The sequence below is a fragment of the Numida meleagris genome, chromosome 7, assembly GCF_002078875.1.
Source record: "Numida meleagris isolate 19003 breed g44 Domestic line chromosome 7, NumMel1.0, whole genome shotgun sequence".
Classification (NCBI taxonomy): domain Eukaryota; kingdom Metazoa; phylum Chordata; class Aves; order Galliformes; family Numididae; genus Numida; species Numida meleagris.
Window position 1 is genome coordinate 5,376,388 of NC_034415.1, and position 14,530 is coordinate 5,390,917.

The window sequence follows — 14,530 nt, forward strand, 5'->3', positions numbered from 1 at the left end:
AAGAGAAAGCAAAGGAAGTTGAAGGAGAAAACTTGGTGGCTTGAGAGGGTTTGAGTAAACGAAAGTCTTCAGTGTTGTGTGCAGTATGGACAGAGGGGACAGACTAGGCAGTGAAAAGCAAAATATGATTCCCATGTACAAAAAGTAGATTTAGCTTTGCGGATGTCAAGGCCAGAAGGCAGCATCATGAGTGTCCAAGCATGACATCCTCCAAATTACAAGTCAAAGAAAGCATTCTCCAATAGCTTCTCAGGTTCTGAAAGGGGGAGCATCACCGCCAAAAGACTCACTGAGGGTCTGTGTCACCGACAATACCAGATTGCTGAGCAAGGCCAGGAGTGGGAGCCTGCCTGCTTGGCAGCGCTGGCTTCCTGCAGACCTGGTTAGCGTCAGTGAGGCTGATGGACGCTCCACAGTAGTTGGGGGGCGGGGGGGTGCAGTAGGATGTCACGGAGAAAAGTACATGGCTAAATATTTTGACTTGAGGAGAGCAGAAAAGAAAACAAGTGGTATTTTAGCAGACATTAAAAAAAAAAAAAAAAAAAAAAAGATCTGGAGGCAAGAAGAAAATCCTGCAGAGAACCAGGCCTGACTTTTTAAAACAGCTGCAAGATGTTCCACGTGGAGGATCAGAGAAGCATGCTAGAAAAATGTTGGAATGGACCTAGTTCTTTATGAGCACATCCTTATGCCAAATAGTATTATCTTCTCTGCCATGAAACTAACCACCAAGATGTGGGACCAGCTGCATCTTGCATTATAGTGAAGACAGAGACACAACCTCTAGGACACCACCAGCACGGAATATGCATAATCAACAAAAAGAGTCAACACTTAAGCAGCTACAAAACTCCCCAAAACGTGATGCGGGGTTTTGGGTATTACTGAGAAACCTAATCCAGATCCAAATTGGAAAACTTCAAAAAAAAAATATGATGTCTGAATTCTATTAACCCATCCTTGGGAGAGAAGATCTGTCTATACTGGGAAAGTCACTTGCGCCTGCAAAGACACAACAACTGTTTCACACTAGCTCATGTTGCAAACGCAGCAAGAATACTGAGCACAGGCTCACAGCATGGGTCTCCAGAGAGCTTACAGAGCTTGTTGCCCAAACTGACAATCTGAGGGACAGCCAACTCGTGACTCTTCAGTCATACCATATGCAGCCAACAAACATTTCTAGTGGGGCACCCCCCTAGCTGGGCTGACGGCTCATCGCCTCCTGGGGATGTCATTGCCCTAGGGGTTACACTTCTACATGGTGGAAAAAAAAAAAAGGGGCAAGATAGCATGGCTTGCTCAGGTAGCATCTGCAGGATACCTAGCTCCATCCCTTGGTGGAGGAGTCACACCAACAGCAAGGTGCTGTTACCCACCACCTAGGCTCTCCAAAACATCCACAAATCAGAGCAGAGACCCATTACTGCTCACTGAGAAAGAGAATGCTGGAGAGACATTTGAAGGGTCAGATTCAGCACTGATAACATGAAAGGATCACATCAGATCATCATCTGTTCAAATGCATCACCAGCACTGCTAACTGCTTCAGCGAAGAGCAAGAATTTCTGCGTGGGGAAAGTCAGACAGCAGTTTCACCTCTATTACCCAAAGCAATCAAGGTTGGTTTGGGTGTTATTCAGCTCCACCACTCAGGGAAGGCCGCTGCTTCAGGCCACGCTTGGTCTGGGTTTGTGCTCCTTTATTCAGCTATCTTCGCACATCCTCTCCCCACTCTGCAAGATGCAAGAGACTGAAGAGGCATCCCTAGCACTGCAGTTCTCACACTGAATTTTTTATATCTGCTCCAATGGGATCACAAGGCACAAAGCAGGTTCTCCCAGGTCCCAGGGTTTAATTGTTTTCTGTGAGGAAACTCCAAGCTTTTCCATGGATGCCTGCTCAGAGGGATCCCAGCGCTCCACCTGAGCAGGGCTGAAATGTGCCAGCACAGCACCCATTCCCTTTCCATTATCCATCTATCTCTGGAAAGCAGCACAGCCCTCCCACGGTATAGGTCTGGAAAAGGAGTTATGGCTCGCAGAGCACAAACACGGTGCTTTCCAGTTCTGGGTATCACTTTGAAAGGCATCCCTACTGCTGCTACATTTTCTGTGCTCGTGCCTCCAACTGCCATTTCCTACGCAATAGAATACTATCCCCAGCCTCTGAAGGATGATGCCACATTGATCTTACTGCCCAAGACCGATTTCTCCTAGTTATCACTTCTCACACACACGTGCCAGGTGTGAGAACCAGCACAGACACTAAAACCAACTGCTCAGCTCCGGCAGCGTGGAAAAATAAAATCATCAGCAGATCAGCCAAATAACCAGGTGGGAGCAGTGAGGACAGAGGCAGGAGAGACAAGGTACTAAACCTGCCCAATGCTCCCAAGCGCCTCGTTATACTGATTTATGTTTAGCTAATTGAGAAAATGACTCTAACTACACAATCCAGGCCCTAATTCAGAAAGGCCCAAGCTTTTTAGTGTCTCTACCTGCATCTTAAAAGGCATGATTTAAACCCTGTAACTAACAGGCTGCCAAAGGCAAGGATTTGAAGGATCTGATGTTCTATCATGCCGAGGGGGTGAGGCTTGGCTAACCTCTCTCGTTACTTGGTCTTTCCCCACTGACGTACAGGTCCGCTGCTGGGACATAAATCAGGGTAAATGATGAAGGAAACCAGCCTCGTGCCCCATCAAAGGAGCCAACACTCGCTTTAATAGGACCATGCAGACAAGCCTAAATAGGGCACTTAACAAGCATGTGGTTTCCATTATACCAGCCCACATCTCTACACCCTGCCTGCACTGCCAATGGCAAAATCCTTTGTCCCTGGTACCCACACCTGCCTACACGCACAGTTAGAAAGGGACTTTGATACAACACCGAAGTGTCAAACATAAGATATCTGGGCTGAATCAAACCTACAGAAATATTTTATCTAGCTCTCAACCACTGTATGAACCTTCATACACAGCAATGGCACACACTGAGCAGAGCAGAGAGAAGTCTTAGCTAGTATTATCCCAAGCCACCATGTCTACACAGAATCACACTCAAGTACTGAGCTATCTGAGACCAGGAGCTACTCACAGATCCCACACAAGGCAAGTCTGATAAAGTAAGAGGCCTCAGGCTGGGGCAATCCATATTGTGGAGGTTTTCATCCAAGTTTGAACCTTTACAGAGAACAGAAAGTCTACAGATCCTACAGTCCTAAGCAAAAAATGCCAAACAGCGGGTCGCAGCACGGAAGGCAATTTGGAAGCTTTCCTATTAGCAATCCCGTCTAGTACGTTCTTGATACTGCTTGTCAGGACCCCAGCTACTCTCACTAGTCTATCCTCATTCTCTCTAGGTGGGATACAGGCTCAAAGCAAAGACTTCAGGATATCACAGAAGGTATTAGGAAGAAACATGGCTGACTGAGAACTTAAGTCTCTACCAGACAGCTACCCTAACTAAGACGAAGTCTCTCAAGAGCTCAACTTCAGCTGGCTGGATATACAGTCAAATTGGGGATTGTCCAAGTGTTTTACACCACACGCTAGACATCCATGGGAACCCTAGACTGCTGGAGTTAATGCTATTTTGTCTGAGCCATGACCATCTGGGCTCATTTAAACATTTCTTGACAGAGGAAGGAGAGTTAATCCCAACATCCTGGCCAAACTGCAACATGGGCAATTATATTGCACTCCTTAACACTCTTACAGTGGCATACATTGGTGTTTTCCACTTCTTCCCATAGTGGAAACGCTGTGGCCCAACACAGAAATGGCTACACTGCCACAGGAGAAACCAAGTCTTCTGTGCCGAGCCCTGCAGTGGTACTGTCAGATATCGCACCACTTCCCCTGCCATGGTGTTCAACCCCAGCATGTTTCGTATTCAGACTCCTCCCTGTACAAGCAAGAGGCCCTCACTTAAAAATCTGTCTACCTGGTCTTGGCTTAATCTGAATTTTGCAGTTGTCCACTTTTCTGAAGAGATGCAACGTGTTGAGTGGACAGTGCACCTGCCTTTGATGCATTCTAGCAACAGCAGAGCCAAACGTAATAAAATGTGTTGGCCGCCACAAAGGTGGAAAAGGCTTTTGTTTGAAGAGCCTCAATTCCAACTGTTCTGTTTCCTTCAAGGAAAAATAAGGAAAAAAACCCATCTCCTCCGCTGCACCAAAATCATCTCCTGGCATTTCTGACCGGCACACATGTTGTTACAATTATGACTGGACTGCTTGGCTCCGGCATAGGGGGAATGTTAAACCGGCACACTGGCACCCATCAAAACATTTGCAAATTTCCAAAGTGGAACTGACACCATGGTAGTGGTTTATATCACACGTCAGAGAAAGGCTTCATAACTCAGATCAAACAATTTAACTCTTCAGCTTCCTGTCTGGAGAGAGCAACCAAATGCTAGGCTGCCTATTGTTATTTCATGTGGCTGTTTCATATGGCGTCCAGCCAGTTCACTTCATTTTGCAAGCTCAGAAGTTAAATACAGAGAGAACTGGCCAGAACTTCGATGGGACCAGTAAGAGAATAAAAACTGCTGATTCTAACAGTTACATTTTCCCCAAGAGGCAGGAACAGCACCAGCACTATCAGCACGGTACATGAGAACTTTCCATCTTTTAGGCCTTCCTAATGGATATAAACTTACTCCTTTTCAGAAAACTCATATTCCTGAGTAGTTATCAAAAAGATCTTTGGACTTCCAATTTTCCACCTTTTTTGGTTTGAGCAGTTCAGACAAAACCCATATTGGTAGTAAGAACAAGGTGCCATCCGTAGCATCCATTCAGCATGTTAGCCTCCCAGAGACCCACAAATTATACGCCAAAGTGTATATGCATTTGTACCTTGTAAACACCACTACAATTCAAATCTTCTGTCAGATGCTCTTCTTTCTGTCCCTTGATGAGCTGAATATAACCGTAATGAGGAACAGACTTACCCAGTAAGACTTAGGATTCTCTTGAGGAGCAACTAGGGACAGCTGCAGAGGGTGGAAGCAAGAACGGTACAATTAAATTATTATTGCACTTACCAGTAACCAGTTTTGAAAACCATCATCAGGTTGCTACAAGCTGCTCTGCAATTGCAGACAGAGCAAAGGAAGCCTGTCACCATTTTTCTCAAAATACAATCAAAATCTTTCGTTTTTAGGCCAACTTTTTCCAGCAAAATATCAGGGAAAGAAGTCTATCAGCAACACAGCGGTGTTTCCCGTGCATCTCAAAGGCTGTTTTGGAGTTTTCTAACTTCAGTCAGTCCTAATCATGAAAGCTTTCTCTAGAAATATTTATCCTTCTTTCTCCTGTGTATGGGAGGCACCAGTAGGGATTTTTCACTGCTGCCTCGGACCACAGTTAGTTGAAAAAACTCCTCCCAAGTTGTATCCTGCCATGTCTTTGCCCCATGCATTTTCATACTTTGGAACAGCCTTCTTCAAGGCTTTACTTTCACACAGAGGAAACTTGCCAGAGGACGTATCTGATTCTGTCATTTATCATCTCCTGTGGAAAAACAGCCCTGGATATGGGTATTAGTATCAGGTATCAAAACTGAAAGCAAACACACCGCGTAGAAGATGCACCGATTTATTAATAGAATAAAAATGAAATGTAGTGACATATTTTTTTCCACTATTAAAGACACAGAGACAATTGGTGTCCCATTTATATACTTGATGGCATCGTTCAGTAACTCATTCATAAACTCTGACACGTTCAGGTCAGGTATTACAGAAAACATTTCCACAATGAAAGCAGCCTTCCTCTGTTACAAAGTGGATTGCTATGAACAGTGTCCCCAAGGTTTGCAGCTGCATCAGTCTCTACTGGAGGCTTTCAAATGTCCTCTATTTTAATGCCTGAGACTTTCTCCACCTGGAAGAGTTTTCTAAAGCCTTTCAACAGCAACAGAGGAAAATAGCTCAACTTCTTGTGGGGTACAAACCCACTCTTCAGGCAACAGAATGCATTTATCGTTACAGGAAAATGGGCTCAACTTCAATACACTGTAGGAATTATTCATTACAAGGTCCCCGCTGATTATTAGCATTCTGAGGCAACAATGAGAGAGGAAAATGTTTATAATGGAATAGTTTTAATCGTAACTCTGTTTTCCCTGTTTCTATGTCATACATTCTGCCATGTCTTAAATTGTCACCCGTGATTTCTGTTAAATCATAGCTGCTGTGAGTTCACAGACAATTCATTATCAATATAGAGCTTTGTGTGATCTAGCACTATCTCAAAGAAAAAGGAAGCAATAAATATGAAATATTACAATTAACTTCGCGATTTCCCCCAGTACATGAATTTTCATTAAACTGGGTACAGGAAACAGTTTAATCTATGAAGATAATTAAAATATGCACTTGGGTTTCACTGGATTAAAAACCGTTGAAAACTTATCCCTTATGGATACAAAGGAAGATAAACACCCCACTGCATCTGTCAGGGGACAGAATGTGTTTAGAAGCAGAGTAAGTCACAAAGTTTGCTCCTGTAGATACGTATTTCTTGCATACTATTTGGAACAGGAATCTGAGATACTGATATGCAGAAAAGCCTTTGGAGAAACCCTACTGTTTGCCTCTGAGTGTCTTATGTCAGGAAGGTACAAAACCCCACGAAGAGCTGGGCATTAGAATGTGAACCTAAGAAAACAGAATGATAAGGACAGACGGTGAACCCAAAAAGAGGTCTTCCTTAAAAAAAAAAAAAAAATCCTCTAAAATGAAGTGCATATTACTGGCACCGCAGAAGCCCAGAGATAACACACAGCCCACAAGCCTGCAGAGGGTATGGCATCCGTAACCAGCTGGCTTGTCTGAAAGCAGTAGTCATGTATCAGAGCAAGCTGGGGAGTCTCCTGGAGTCACATTTACTGCCCGAGTCTGGTTGTCCACACTGGAGAGGGATTTGGTACTGGAGTTTTCAGACAGCACCAACTGTTCAGAGAGAGCAGGAGAAGCAACAGCACTGTTAGCACGCTCGCTCTCCTTTGTTGTAACAGTGGGAGCCGAGTTTTCCTTAGCTGTTCCAGCACGACTGTGCGACTGGCTGGCTTGTCTCCCTGCTTCTGCCTCCTGCTGCTGCAGCATCCGCTCCACCTCTATCTCAAGTTCCAGATTTTCCTCATCTGCCTCCACTTCCAGCTGCTGCATTAACTCCTCCAGCTTCCTGGCCTTGCGGAGTTCGTTCTGCTGTATGATGGTGCACAGGTGCTCCGTGAGGTGCTCCTTAATCTCTGTCTTGTGCTGGAGGTCCAGCTTGGCTGCCACGTACTCCGACTCAGCCTTATCGTACCGCTTCCTGCAAAATCATCACCATTTCTCGTGGGTTAGTTCTCAAAGCGCTTTACAACCTGACACGTGGACAGATACTTTAAGCATCCCTGAAATGCAACGTGCTCTGAATGCATGATGCCAGCTATTTCATGACATGCTGCCACGTTAGTTAAAAGGGGGAAAAAAAAACAAGAATGAATGCTTCAAATCAACTTCTTTTGACACATTAGACTCCATTGCTGCTACACTCTAAGAGTTAATTTGCTTGTCTGAAACACACAGATTGAATTGCAAGCAAGCATTTTTACTGCCTGTTTTAAGAGATGCATCACTAGCAGGACAAAGAAATCATCAAAAGTTGTACTGCTTCCACACTTCAAATGAACAACTATCCAGAGAACTGCAGCACTGTAAAGCAGTTTCGAGTTTTTCTAATCCAACAGATAGAGATGCTACAATGGTGCTAAACATACTTACACTCAGATCTGATCTAGATGCATACTCTTCTGGCCACCCAGATATACACTCGGAAAGTCACGAGCGGCACAGATCAACATAGCATCTGACATCAATAGTGATCACAACTTTTGCATGGCAACAGATGTAGAATTTCATTGTAAGCATTCCCCCAACACATACCTCCTGCCAATCTGTGTTTCCTGTCATGGCAAATATAGCCAAAAGGAAATATTCCAAATATTTATTGAGGTCAACGTATCCCGGATATCTAGCACTTTAATGGTTGGTGTCCACGTTAGCGATGCATCTTCAACTACATTCACTGAAACCATATATTAATTCTGTTTAATTATTAGAGAGAGAGATGCAATCTTGCTCATAAGGAATGAGAACATGCAGAAACTTTTGCAGAGTGACAACGCAAAGTACCTTACAAAGCAGTCATACAACTAGTATTAGCAAGGTAGTTGAATAAAACACATTCAAATATCCAATTAAACAGAGCAACAGAAAGACAGGAGAGCTCTTTTGCTGAGGGAAACAGAAGGAAAGAAGGCATTGAAAATCTTTCCCAAATAGGTTGTGTAACAACGACAAAACTTTGACTAATATGTAAAGGCTGTCTGCAGTGAGCAGCTGATACCCACTTCCATTTCCTTCACAAGAAAGTCAAGATTTCCCAGAGCCGGGCATCCAAAATGGAAGAGCCAACGCTAGGCTGCAAGCTTCTGCACAGTTAAACATTTGGGCCAAAATCACCTATCTTCTCCACATCATAATTATCAAAATTCCATTCCACAGTAATTGTCAGATGCCATCAACCACACACTCAGAATTATTTAACACTGCACTTCTTGACCCACTGAAAAAGATTGGGTTTTAGCCCAAAAGTCAAAGACAAATAAATTACTTTCAAAGACACCACTTAAATCAGCTTTGGCTCATAACAAAACCAACAAAAACTACAGCGCTGTAATTACGTAACTCATACTTCCAAATCCTTCTTTCACAAAAAGATTTACTAACTCCATCGAAGTCATTGTTATAGAATTTCAACTCCTTTGTCCTACCAATATCCCTTCTGTTATTCTCACTAAAAACTGCTTTCCAAAAGCCAGAGCTGATCGATTGTTACATTCTCTTTTGCTATTAAGCATTCCAAAGAGACACGTTATTAGAAAATTAGGAGAAGGACATCTGCAAGAGAGTTTAGCAGTTCTAGAAGGCAGAGTTAAGACGAAAATACAATGAAATGTTTCCCTCTCGAGGAAATGAAATTCAGCATCCATACGCACTCAGCTACTGAAACCACAGTTGACCTTCGATATTTCAAACGACAGTTAGGCAACCAAAATCCTTATTTTTCAGCTACCACTGCTATTTTTTAAAGACTCACTGCCACACTTATTAGCCTGTGGTCGACATACAGCAGTATTCTTAAGTAGGAATAGACGTTTCACACATTGAATCTCGAACCAAAAACCGCAACCAAACATTTCCATTTTATTAAAGGACTACGTAAACATGCTGATGTTTATCTACTGATGTTGTGGTTTACCCACAGCTAATAGGGTGTTCCGATTAATTTCTTGCACTTAAGGAACTCATCAGAAGCAGAGTGATTAAAGGCACATTGTGAAGGGTGAAAGCTTACTTTTTCCTTCAATTTTTCATCCCAGTTCCAAAGGCACTACAGCAGCATTCTGTTTTAAGCTTAATTGGTCCCATAGATTCTAGCAGGACCAGACCTGTCATCAAAAGGCAAGTTTCCCTGAAAAGGACTTTCATTCAGGATTTTTTAAAAAGACCTCTTTCCCCTGAGAAGAAATAAACAACCTTGAAACAATAAAGCAGGGCTTATGGACAACTGCACAGTTAAAGCAGTAAGTACCCCTCGTGACAGCAAGAAATTGGAAAGCACAGTCTGCAGTCGGAAAACCCACTTCAGCTTCCAGATGCCAAAGGAAAAACGAGGAAATAAAAAGCACACTTTTACTTCAAGGTTTCTAAGCCCCTCAGACTGTCTGCTTTAAGTACACGTTATTACAATGACCTAACTCTATTTCTGCTTCAGTGAGAAGAAACAGCATTTGCTCCCCTCCATTCAGGCAAGGCCGTTCCCTCCTCCCTGTCTGGCACTTACCGGGCATAGGAGTAGTCGAGGCTGGCTTGATCAATGCGGTTCCGCAGGATGCCGATGTCAGCAGATACCATGTCATCTAAAGCTTGTAACTCCTTCTGAATCCTTTTTAGCTTCACCGTTTCAGCTTGAGTTCTTTTGGATCTGCAAAGAGGAAGATGGATTTTTTTTCTTTGCAAGCCTCTTTTCTTGACGTAATGGGCTCCATTACATTTGCAAAGCAACTACTGTCTTTAAGAGCTACTCAGAAGGCTACTCCTTTACGGTTTAAGAGTTTTGATTTTATTTAATATCCACAGGGATCTAAAATGTCTGCTATTAAAGGACTACAGCAAAATTTTGTAATGACTATAATGCAAGTGCCTAAAATGGATTGTGTTTCTTCGCTGAGGAAAACACACAAGAAGTTGCTGTATCTAAGTTGCTCTCGGCATAAAGAAACAGGAAATGGCTTGGGGGAGAGCAAGAGGGGGAAGGGGATTTAGTCCTACAAATATCCCCTTTCAAAGAAGTCCAGCTAGAAGGGGCCAAAAAGCCACCTAACCTAAGCTTGATCTCCCTTTTGTAAAATTATTCCCAAAAGTCCTGGCCAAATCCCAATAAATCAATGGAAAGTTTTACCTCAAACACAAAGGATTCCAACCAAGTCTTATGTAACCTTTTTCAGCTCTGCCTATTCATTCCCAAGTTCTGAAAACTGAATGTTGCTAAGGGCAGCAAGCTTCGGTGGATGGGCTAACTAAGCAGCTTTCAACAAGATTTTACGCAGGTCACTTTGAGATCATCATTCTTCCTCACCAGCAAAACTGCGCTTTTCAGCCACTGCTTTACCCCAAAACAAGCACTTGAAAAGCAAGAGCAGATGCACAGGAAGTGACACCACCTCTCATTTGATCAGCTGATGCTGGTGGACAGAAACAGACATCCTTCAGTGCTACTTAGACCCTGAAGGTCTTCAAATCTCAGATGCAGCTCCTTGGCCACCACCTTCCATGTCTTCCTCCCTCTCCTTATACCAGCCTGGTGGCATTGTCCCACAGTGACTTAACTCACAACTTACTTGTTGCTTTCCTCTGCCTGGCAAAAGAAAACAAAATCTTCAGAACCTCAAAGAGAATCTTCTGCACGGTACTGATATTCATTCATCTTTGCTACTCAAGAGCTTCAATGGGCAGAACATGACACGTGCCTGGGAGAGGAGTGTAAGCCAGGAAGCTGTGCATCACCTTCCTTGACTCAGTGCTATGAGCTGCTCCAATATTCTTCTTCACAAACCTTGCCTTACTTGCAGTCTTACCTATCTTGCTGGACAATGCTGTCTTCAAGTCTGGTGACCAGAAGAACAAGAGCTAACAACCATGAGAACCACAAATTTCTACGTATTTTAATCAGCCAAGCGTAACAAACTTCTTAAAGTTCGATAGTTTTCTCCTTTCAACACTTTTCAGATATTAACAAGTCAGATTCAAAATGCTCAATCACTTGTGGCAAGTACATAATCACAGCGAATCATCTGTCACAGCTGCTAATTTGTGGAGCAGTACGTGGAGAGCAAAGAGAGGAGGAAAGAATCAGATTTTAAGAGCAGATACGCAAGTGGTTGCAGGTTAAAAGTAACCTCCTTCTCAGCCTCAGCCTGCACTGCAGCACAGCCCCTTACCTCTCAGCAATAGCTTTGGCCAGAAGTGCCTTCTTGCGTTTATTCTTCTCTTCTATCAGCCGCTGCTCTTGCTGGAGGATCTCCCACCGTGACTTTTCCTGCCTGCTCATTGAGAAAAAGAAAAGATGAAAATTGATAGCAAGTTCAGTTCGCTCCCAGTCCTCCGCATAACATTAATATTAAACATCGTGTTTTCTGGAGCAAACTCCAAATAGGCTGAAGGAACAATATACAATTTTCTGCAAGAAGTCATTGAGATCAATAAACATTTTCAGATGAAATGTGCTGATCAGAACACAAATCTTCATATGCAAACAGGCTGCTGGTTCCAGGTTTGCTGAAAGGAAGAGCATTCAACACTCCTTCAGAATTGGATGGGATTTTTCATTTAAAGGTTGTGCTTCACCACTGGGTAGAAGCAGTGTCAGTTTTCTTACTAGCTGCTTTAATTTATCTGTTCAGTTTGCCAATGTAGCCTCAAGAGCTAATAAAAAATACAACTGATTAATGAGGAAGAACAAGAATTCCCTTTTATCACCACGGAAAGGGTTACGTGGCTTCCATTTCCTAGGCCACACCTACCAAGAGATACAACTGATCCCAGACGATGGAAGTCAAGGTTCTTGGTGAGAGGGGACAACCTGTGTGAACACAGATGGGTAGGATTAAGGAGAAACAAAATCTGTGTTGTTGCTTTTCCATCCTGCTTTTCCATCCTTCATGCCTTCTCCCAAGAAGTCTCTGTTCCAAGGTCTTGCTCAGTTTAACAATGCCAAAGTAACTCAGCAATGCTTATTTTAGAAACCATTTCTGCACAAGAATCTCTCTTCAGATTTCTCACCATTCTATTCCTAAAACCACAAACTGAGAAAAGTTTTGTACAAGATTTAAACTGGACTGCACAGACTTGGATAACTTCAGCAGATTCGCTGGTGGTTGTGGCACCTAGATGTCATTTGCTCTCCCTACACAGCGAAAAGCTTCTCTGCTCTGCTTCAGGTATCTTCTGACCCCAGTCAGAAATGTATCGTTCACCACCAGGAAGGAGCTGAAGAGCCAGTACTCCCAGTTAACACAGGAATAATTTGGTACTGCTCTGTGAAGTGCAGCTATTCTGGAGAAGGGACAGCTCTCTGCAGGTGGGTGATTCCAGGCAGGACCCAGGCAGGCGACTGGCTGGCTGCACAGCCAGCAGCTGCTGCCCCTCATGACGTAGCTGTGAGAAACAGGACATCCTGACACTGCTCTTGGAACTGGACAGAAGCCTCTCCAGTGGGAAGCACCTTTGGTCCCCTCTAAGATCCTACAGGCAGTTTTATCCCAGCAAGAGAATCACATGCAGAACTGCATGCACTCAGGAGAAAAAGAAAACGAGCACATGGATACAGGCAGGAAGAAAAACACGAAGAGGTAAAAACAAGTCATCTCATACTGGAAATGCCTGCCCTCTGTTGCATTTAGACAACAGCTTCCTTCTGTAGGCTACTGTCTGTATTCCGGATGATGAACAAAGTAACTGCCACATACAGCTACTTTCTGTTGCAGATGCTGGCTTGTCTATGCAACACGACACAGGTGAGATTAGATCTTCATAAATCATTAAAACAGACCTCCTCGATTCACAGTTCCACTGCTACAGGAAATTATCAGACAGTTACAGTGTTTTTCTGCATGGATTACGTGACAGAATTTGGTATTGAATCAGGTCTAACCTGACTGACTAGAGATAAAATGCAAAGGCTCAGTGCAGAGGAAGAAAACATCTCTCAAACCTCCCTACTAGATAAAGGAGAGTTCAGCATTCAATTTCACTTTACTGTAGAACAAAAGAATAAATCCATACAGAATAAAACCAATCCCCCAATTTTACTGACTTACTAACAATTCCACTTTCTTTTTCTCCACTTTGGTGCTCGGCTTTGGAGGGAGACTCTGGGCATTGTCGCTGCCATTACAAGGACCTGCTGGCTTTGGTTCTTTCTGCTGATCTCTGCTGTCACGTTGCCTTTGATCTGCTGAAGGACGATGCGGTGGTGGCACGGGCTGCTGAGGATTACAAGGTTTATGTTTTGGTACAGACAGCAACTGCTCAGGAGGAACAGAGGCCGCTCCACCCTGCAGTCCCAGCTTCTGGCATTGCTGCTGGAGGGCCTTTTCTCGCTGCAATTGCTTCCAATTCTTATTTGCAGAGTGGGGACGACGCGGCTGCTCCGGGGATTCAGATAAATCTATCGATGGATGGGGGGGAGAAACAGAATTAAAAGCAGGTCTTAAGATCAAGGACAGATTGTAAACTGGCTTTACTGGGTAAGCAAACAAACTTGGGCAAAACCGACGTATGGACAAGACATGCCTGGCTGTCAAGGGAAAGCATCCTGAGGAAAATTCAGGAGCCTGAAACTGTGTTTTGGTCTACGAACCGGGAGTTTTAGGGGATTTGAGCATCAGAAACGAAGGGAGGGAGGAATAAGGGGTTTGTACCGGGGCACCAAAGGAGGAAGTTTGGGGAGGAGTGGAGGTGAGCCCGGAGGACAGCCGGATGGAGGGCCACAGGCTGTCTGGTGGGCAACTCAGGCTTTATAAAGCGAAGAACGGGGGAAGAACAAGGCGAAGACGGGCAGAGAGGTGCACGAGTGGAACAGAGGACAGACGGGCACAGAAGAGCGGGCGGAGGGGACGGCTAGGAGTGCCGAGGGGCTGCTGGCTCCACCGCACCGCACCGCGCCCGGCCCGGCTATGCCGCTCCCCAGCGCCCAGCCTCGAGCCCGGCCGCGCCCCGTACCTTGCTGCAGGCGCCGCAGCTCCTCCTGCGTGAAACCAACCCAGGCCTCAGCACCGGCCATGGCGCTTCCTCCTTCCGCTGACGGGGCACCGTGCCACGCAGGCCCCGAGGCTGCCCCGCCGCCGCCACACCGTCCGCATCAGGCGAACGCCACGAACAGCTCCCGCAGGCAGCGCGGG

General features: G+C 44.6%; 1 protein-coding gene across 4 annotated transcripts; it reads right to left on the reverse strand.

The window, feature by feature from the left end:
• Positions 5,597–14,530, reverse strand: GORAB (golgin, RAB6 interacting). Of its 4 annotated transcripts, none has more exons than XM_021405106.1 (5): positions 14,352–14,517; positions 13,448–13,797; positions 11,570–11,676; positions 9,913–10,053; positions 5,597–7,335 (listed from the first exon to the last, which is right to left on the reverse strand). In XM_021405106.1, exons 1-5 carry the CDS (start codon positions 14,410–14,412, stop codon positions 6,864–6,866), a joined length of 1,131 nt encoding a protein of 376 aa, XP_021260781.1. In that variant the 5' UTR covers positions 14,413–14,517; the 3' UTR covers positions 5,597–6,863. The 4 variants fall into 4 exon arrangements, with proteins under 4 accessions (XP_021260781.1, XP_021260782.1, XP_021260783.1 ...); XM_021405107.1 differs by having other exon boundaries at positions 11,570–11,671; positions 13,452–13,797; positions 14,352–14,515; XM_021405108.1 differs by having other exon boundaries at positions 7,330–7,467; positions 14,352–14,530.